Here is an 8257-nt window from a genome sequence, read left to right on the forward strand (position 1 = left end):
ATGTCATATTTTTAAAAATTTTTAGATGGATATGGAAGACACGGAACAAACTTTTTCTGAAACGGTGTTGGAGAATTTCAACCTAGCCAAGGCGTACAATTCTGTATCTGAAACACCACAACTCTTTTTAAGAAGGGATGATCGGATTTTTGGAAGATGTCTGACAGTCGATGAAGTAGAAAGAGAAGTATGGTTGAGATATTCCTTTGACATTGATGGATGCGTTGTGGAGTTTAAATCTTTGGCCGCAATAAGAATGCCCGTGAGACATATCACACTGTTTCCAAATGATAATGCAAGTCTACGGAACGTTAGAGGCTTTTTGAAAAAGCACGTCAGATTAACAGAATACAGTAAAAGCGAACTTATGACCTTCTCAAACAGCTTAGGGTTCCAGCTATTTTATGAAAGAGGGTGGGAATGTTGGATAGCTTTAATTCCTATGCACCAGATGCATTCAGTTGCATTATCCATTCAGCAAGTGAGACAACAAGCCCTCGCCACATTTCTTCAGCTGAGAGAGAATTTTAAAAATACACTAATGGCTCTTGCTTTGCGTGGAGAGGCTAGAAGAACTCTCGAAAAGAATGACATTAATGACGTTCGAAAAATGTTCATTTTACCTGACGATTGTTATGCAATACTCGATGCTTTGCAAGCATCTTTAAACCAACTGACCCAAACTGGACTTTTGAGACCAATCATATTTTGCTTCCGCTTTGGTGAAAAAATGACCTGTGGATTATCATTGTCAGATTTTAATACCCAATTTACATTGCGTACAACTATCCATGTTGCTGCAAACATACTGTCAGACTCTGAAGAAGTTGATCTTCTTTGGTCTACTGCGGGATTGCAACAAATCATCGGCCACAGAGGAACACTTTGTACATGCTTATCATTCAAAGACTGTGCCAACTATCAGAGCAATCTAGATGGAAGACCAATGGATATCAAAACTTGTTTGCGGACGATTTGTCGTTTTCCACACGAGGTGCAGTTTGTTCAACTTTACGCTGACATTCCACATCGTCAACCCAATTGTCGATATCATCCAGTGTCGGGTTGCATTGTTGGAGGTATGTGTTTCCCACGATCGACAGCAGAGGCATTCCTACGCGACGCTGATCATTATATATCTACATTGCAAAGCAACTGGACATTACTAAGGAGAAGTACATGTAGGATTGAATTTGTTGTTTCGCAGGATTCAGTTGCTGACCATATAAATGCTATGGATTTTATTAATTTAACCAATCTAGAAGTACTTTTAGAAACTGTACCTCTGTTGGTGCCTTTTCCTTTGCATATTCTAACATGCATTCGACATTTGGGTTTATGGATTTGCAAGGAACTTAAAGAATTATTGAACGAGTATAAAAAAACAGGAAATGTGCGTGCCACCTGGCAATCCTATCAGTTGGAACTAGCCTCCGAAAAACTTTTGTGGGGAAAGCCACTTTGTGGAAGGAGTACATCTTACTCTATCAATCTAGGACCAGGAGCTCTTGGTCCCAGTAGAAGTTCAACTGACCACTATGGATTTCTATCTTTAGAAGTGTACTCAACCTGTATGCAAAACGAATATAGCATTCCCCCACAAGAAATATGGACAACATCTGAGGTCATATCTAAGATGATAAAACGGTCAGTGGGATTGCACGATCACTTGGATGGCAGCTATGGAGTCATTGGTCGACATTTGGTTGTTGCCTTACTACATGACCTGCACGAAACTGGCAAGGCTGCCAGTTACGTTCTTTTTGAAGATTTCCTACGAGAGATAAAATCTTGCAAGACAACATTTAAGACAGTCGGTGCTGTAACAATTAGATCGCTGGTCAAACTGTTAACAACAAACAGAAGAACAAATTCCCAAATGGTTTTCCCCAGCTTGTACCTGCTCTTGGATAAAAGTAATATATCAGTGGCAGAAGTCATAAAAGCTGGTATTCTTGAACTTGACCTTAAACATTTTCCTGCTGTTACAACATATGACAGGCATGGAAATATGACACTGACTTGGTCATTTAATGATAAATTCTTGACGGTTGTATATGACAAACGTTCTACAGATATCACAGAAAACACACTTGTCACAATATCAGATTTAGTAAGAGGTGAATTGGAAAAACGGGGGCTAATATACCCAAGTAAGATTAAGAAAACCCCAAAGATTCTTCCTTGGTTAACAATGTGCCTTCGAAGGCTCCAGAAAGAAAATATGGATATGGAACAATTAGTAATAACAATGACGTATATCAGCTGTATTGCACTTTTGATGCAGGGCCAATATGTCGAATATGACAGGTTAGCTTTACTGACGATCGACCTACCGGTAGATAAAAACAAACTCATCGCCTTGGAGATTTTGTCAAAGTTGCAATTGGCCAGCTTTAGATTTCGCAATTTGCAGTTAAATCGCTTGCACTTCACTATCCCACATAAACTTGAAATGTTGACAGGAGCAGAAAAGAAAAGTACGAAGAAGGGAGAAACAAAGCAATCAGAAGAGGTTACTACCAATGACAATAAAGTCGAAGAACTCCCCCCAAAATACGTCGATCATGACAATGCTGACGATGACCCTATTCTATTTGATAAAGACATCGGACATCGAAGAACTTCCACTTGCTTCCCGATTTCTACATCCTTGAAAGCTCCCTGGTCAGCCCAAGAGTTGGAATTCCTGCATGCTCAAAGGTTGGCAGAAGTTACCATTCGTGAAAAATACGAACGCTTTAAATTACAGTGTTTAAGATCAAATATTCCTTTCCGTACATTTCGGGCTTTTGAAACAAAACTACAAAGACTTTCAAATAAGTAAATATATGCTGCAAGAAGCATAATTTAATTGCATTTACATTTAACAGTTATGTGAGTTATAAGTCATGTTTGATTATAAGCAGGATATTGTTGATTTCGGAATTTCTACATCGGCAATCACTAAAGCAAATAAATTTTGTCCAAGTTTATTTTTGTCTGAGTATTTAATTTGGAAGTAAATGTGAAAAAAGTAATCTTTGACTTTTATTTCTTTATCAAACATTTATCAGGGAGTTTGTGAAATGTAGAACATTTTTTTTAACTTCTTAAATAGTTTCCGTCAAGTCTATTTTTTGATAATGTATTGTGTAGAGAATGGAAGTACTTAAGAATAAAAAATTGTTTAGATGGCTAAAAGTTTCTTGTGAATCAACCTAATGAACTAAGAACTTCAATTAAATACTGAGAAAGGGTTTTTTTTTCTTCAAGGTCATGATTTCACAAAGTCTCCATTTATGTTGAATAAGAAAATTGAAAATGTTTTGAATTTTTTTTTTATCATAGTGTATAATTTATTAATGGTTTAAGTTCGCAGACAGATCTTTGTCCGCAAACATGGCGTACTAAATAAATCACGCACAAAAAAGTATAAATGAACTATTTCACTTCTTTTTGAACTGTTTTATAATTTAAAACGGCAAGATAATCTTTTACCATAACTTGCAATTACAGGACAAAGTATACACTAATATTTGGCAGTTGCAAATGCTTACTCGAACGTTGAGCTTATGGATTGATGATACACAAGCCGTGTTAACTAGTCTTTCCCATCACTCAGAGCGCCTGCTAACGTTAACACAGAAAGCACAGTCATTGTTTCCTTGTCACTCCTTCAGTGCAGACGGTGATTTTCTTAGGAGAGGTAAGCAATTCATTAATTGAAAGTAATCAGTATACCTAATGATAAAGAATGTTTAGAATGCAAAATTAATTTCTTGTTTGTCTAAAGGAAGTTCAAATAAAAAAATAATAATATTAAATCATTCTACAATTTTAGAATATGTACAGACTTCCATAGATAAGATTAAAATGACTCAATCAAACACAATTGGTTTTGTTCTTATAAAACAAAATATTTTGTCACATACGTTTATTTTAATTATTTTACGATGTTCCTGTGCATTACAGATTCCTCACTTGTCTTGAATTAAATAGCAGTATGGAGAATGACTGGCTATCCGAAGGTAATTTTTATAACATAGATATTGAAACATTGTTTAATATAGCAAGCATATTACAACTTTACATGCATGTTTTTGAATCATATTTGATAGATGAAAACGATCCAAAGTATGAAGCCTTAAGAAAATTTGTCCTTGAGACTCTCGGGAAGTTCAGTCGTAAAATAAGAGAAGTTGGTATTAAGCTTGAAAACCTTGAAAAAAAATTGGACTCGGGAACAGAATGTGCCAAGTTCGAAGCTGATTTGGACCAGATTCATAAGAAAATTGATAAAGAGGTGAAGCCTGAATTTGAAAACGCACTTTCCTTCCAAATTAGTCAAGTGAACTCGAGAATAGACGAGTTAGAAATGGCTCTAGTAAATCCTAAAAAGAGAAAAATGATAGACAATGAAGAATTTGAAGAAGAGGAAACAGAAGCTAAGATCGCGACATCTGTGGAAGAATTAAATGAAAACATAAGAAAAGAAGTCGCGGAAGTGTTCAAGAGCATCGAAAGGAGCTACCGCAAAGAACAGGAAAAAGTTTCGAAGTTACAGCTAGCGTACATTCATTACTGGCTGGGATTGCAGGAAACCATTTCTCCAAGTAAGTATAATATACTCCATGTATAGCAACGGGGAAACGTTTATACTTAAATTAAGATAAAAGAATGAATGCCAGTTTCATTTATTCGTAATGCTTATGCTTTGAGATAGAATGAGAACTCAAAAAGTGTTGTTTTGTTACAATAGCAAAAATGGTAGACATCCAAAATTTGATAAAAGATGGTGTGGAGGATCGCATATGGAGCGAGGGATGGAAGCCAGACGTTCGCGGGGATTTCACCAACTATTTACAGGACAAAGTAAAGAAAATAGTCAAGAAGAAAAGAGCAATCAACGAAAGAACAAAGCTCCAGCAAGAGCTAAACAACTTGGTTGGGAATGATTTGCAATAAAAGTTTGCTTATGGTTTGTGTAAAAAGAAAAGCATCTGTTCACTAAGTATTGCTTATCATTTATGTTATCCTTTATGTAAACCTTTTGTTAGTGCAAGGAAATTTGCTAAAGTAATGAAAGGTAAAAGAAGCAGGAAGCTATATATTATATTAACATTATGTTGATGTAAGGAAAGTAACTTCATAAAATATATGTTGATGTCATTTTTGATAAGAGTAAACAATGAGTATGTTTTAACAACAAATATGAAAACTAATAAACGAATGATCTTTAAAATAATTTGTTGGTTAGTTTTTCAACAGTCCGCCCAGCGCAACATCAGTTATACATAGTGGATAAAACTTTATCCCTTTAAAAATCCAAGTTTGGGAAAGTTTAATGTATACTTAATTTCAACAGCCTCTGTACAACATTATCCCCGAATATCAAGGTCTGGGATTAGATTTTAGATGATAAACCCGGGATGACCCTAAAGGGTTAGGGTTAGGGTTAGGGTTAGGGGTTAGGGTTAGGGTAAGGGTTAGGGTTAGGGTAAAGGCATATTTACGAAATCATTTGCTGTATCAACTCGTCAATGTCACCGAATTGTCACGTGGTCTTTGAAGGGCGGAGTTAAAGGTGGATTGATATATATATAGTGATTGTAGTTTAGGTTAAATTTCTTTAGCAGCCATTTGACCTTACATTTAAACCTGAAACCATAAACTTGATGTTGAACCCTGCATGGGGGTTAAGTTTTGAACTTATACTTCAGTAGAAGCTCTTTTAAGACGAAAATAAAAATCATTTAATGTTCCGGTTTGCATTAAAATTTACAGAAATCAATTAGGCCTACATATTGCAAATCAATTTCAACAAGAGTCCCCCCTCTAACTAATGATAATCATTAACAATCATTTCATGAATATTAACAACACTTATAAGCCTTCAAGTATAGCAACTCTCAATTTTACCAAAAAAATTGGACGGGTACTTTTTCCCCCCGAAACTGTCCCTTGCTACCAAAAGGTTCTTCGATTTCAACTGATTGTCTATGATTAAGATTACTGTAATATAAGCAATATATTCCAAAACATTTAGAAGGTTTCCTTGTTGATTGACCATACAGATAATTTAACGAGAAACAGAAAGTCATGGGCTAATTCATTGGGGTGGAACTTTTAAACAAAAGCATTTATCATTTAACTAATGCTGTCTATTTCTTTGTATTGATGTAATAAAAGATAGATTAGGCTGCAAATATTAAAACAAAGAGACTTAGTAGGTTTCCTATGTGATTAAATTGTACTGACATTTCAACGCGAAGCCGAAAACCATGGGTTCCCTCATGGAGGTTTAAATTCAAGTTAAAAGCACATTTCTTTGAAATCTTACTGGTTATTTCTTTGTATTGATGTTGAAAAGATACAGAAAAAGGTGCCAGGATAGATTCCAAAAGATTTAGGAGTTTCCCTTGGTGATTAACCATACTGATAATTTAATGAGAAACAGATAATCATGGGTTCTGTCATTGGGGTGGAATTTTTTAACAAAAGCATTTATCACTTAACTAATGCTGTTTTATTTCTTTGTATTGATGTTATAAAAGATAAGTTAGGCTGCAAATATTTACACAAAAAGACTAAGTAGGTGTCCTGTGTGATTAACTGTACTGACATATCAACGCGAAGCCAAAAACCATGGGTTCCTTCATGGAGGTTTAAATTCAAGTTCAAAGCACTTTTCTTTTAAATTTTACTGGTTATTTCCTTGTATTGATGTAATAAAAGTTAAAAAAGGGTGCCAGGATAAATTCAAAAAGATTTAGGAGTTTTTCTTAGAGACTCACTATACTAATTTTCTCTGTATGAACTGAAAATTATGAGCTCTTTTTTGGGCTGCAATTTCTGAATAAAATGATTTCTCACACTTAATTAATGCTGATTTTCCCTTGAATTCATTTAATAACAGGTAATTTAGGGTGCACATATTAATCAAAGCAGGTTTAGGGTTAGGGTTAGGGTTAGGGTTGGGTTGGCGTTAGGTTTAGGGTTAGGGTTGGGTTGGGGTTAAGGTTAGGCTTAGGTTAAGGGTTAGGGTTAGGTTTAGGGTAAGTGTTTCGGTTAAATTGAAGTAGGGTAAAGGCATATTTACGAAATCATTTGCTGTATCAACTCGTCAATGTCACCGAATTGTCACGTGGTCTTTGAAGGGCGGAGTTAAAGGTGGATTGATATATATATAGTGATTGTAGTTTAGGTTAAATTTCTTTAGCAGCCATTTGACCTTACATTTAAACCTGAAACCATAAACTTGATGTTGAACCCTGCATGGGGGTTAAGTTTTGAACTTATACTTCAGTAGAAGCTCTTTTAAGACGAAAATAAAAATCATTTAATGTTCCGGTTTGCATTAAAATTTACAGAAATCAATTAGGGTTAGGGTTAGGGTTAGGGTTAGGGTTAGGGTTATGTTGGGGTTAGGGTTAGGTTTAGGTTAAGGGTTAGGGTTAGGGTTAGGGTTAGGGTTAGGGTATAGGCACTTTGACGAGATGCGTGTGCGGGAATGCGGGACTCCGCCTATTAATCCACGTGACTGTCATTCATTTCTTTCTATAAATATCTGATGATTTGGTGTTTTATCATTCTTTTGATTGTGACTTTGTTGGATTATATGGGTTTTTCACTTGTTAAAGGTAGCTGCATTTTTTAATATCATTATTTAATTGCTCATTATCCTGCATTCTAATGTTAAGTAGCAATAGATATGAAATTTTATAAACATAGTAGTTATTCCTTGTAGTAATTGATAGACTATTGAATTGATCTATAGTTTGCAATTAAATTTCAATTGTAGCAAGATATTCATCAAATATAGTGAATGATTGATATTAATGAAACTTTTTGATATACTTAATTAAGATAATTACGTTAAAAACTTTGGCTCATTAAACTTAAGGTCTAACATTGTTTTACTCTGTGTTGAACCCGTGTATACACTGGGATCAACTGAGTTTACCCTGGGTATACCCCGGGTATACCCTGGGTTTGTCCCGGGTATACCCTTGGTGTACCCAGGGTATACCCTGGGTTAAACCCGGGTATATCCGGGGTTTAACCCGGGTATACCCTGAGTTTATCCCGGGTTTAACCCGGGTATACCCTGGGTTTACCCCGGGTATACCCTGGGTTAAACCCGGGTATACCCTGGGTTAAACCCGGGTATACCCTGGGTTAAACCCGAGTATACCCTGGGTTAAACCTGGGTATACTCTGGGTTAAACCCGCGTTTAATCTGTGTTAAACTCGGGCATACTCTTGGTTAAACCCA

General features: G+C 35.7%; 2 protein-coding genes across 2 annotated transcripts; both read left to right on the top strand.

The window, feature by feature from the left end:
• The first annotated feature begins 46 nt into the window (after positions 1-46).
• LOC128169759 (uncharacterized) lies at positions 47-2947 on the top strand. The gene has a single exon (XM_052835843.1). The coding sequence runs from the start codon at positions 257-259 to the stop codon at positions 2825-2827; it is 2571 nt and encodes an 856-aa protein (XP_052691803.1). The 5' UTR covers positions 47-256; the 3' UTR covers positions 2828-2947.
• Positions 2948-4072: 1125 nt separating this feature from the next.
• LOC128169750 (uncharacterized) lies at positions 4073-5141 on the top strand. The gene is made up of 2 exons (XM_052835837.1): positions 4073-4595; positions 4742-5141. Exons 1-2 carry the CDS (start codon positions 4073-4075, stop codon positions 4945-4947), a joined length of 729 nt encoding a protein of 242 aa, XP_052691797.1. The 3' UTR covers positions 4948-5141.
• The last annotated feature ends 3116 nt before the right edge of the window (positions 5142-8257 follow it).

This window comes from Crassostrea angulata, unplaced genomic scaffold (genome assembly GCF_025612915.1).
Source record: "Crassostrea angulata isolate pt1a10 unplaced genomic scaffold, ASM2561291v2 HiC_scaffold_206, whole genome shotgun sequence".
NCBI classification, from domain to species: Eukaryota; Metazoa; Mollusca; class Bivalvia; order Ostreida; family Ostreidae; genus Magallana; species Magallana angulata.

Bases quoted from the DNA above. Each gene is read 5' to 3' on its own strand.
- LOC128169750 (XM_052835837.1), top strand. From the start codon at position 4,073: ATGCATGTTTTTGAATCATATTTGATAGATGAAAACGATCCAAAGTAT. The intron at 4,596-4,741 runs GTAAGTATAATA...TTGTTACAATAG, and splicing joins GCAGGAAACCATTTCTCCAA to CAAAAATGGTAGACATCCAA.
- LOC128169759 (XM_052835843.1), top strand. From the start codon at position 257: ATGCCCGTGAGACATATCACACTGTTTCCAAATGATAATGCAAGTCTA.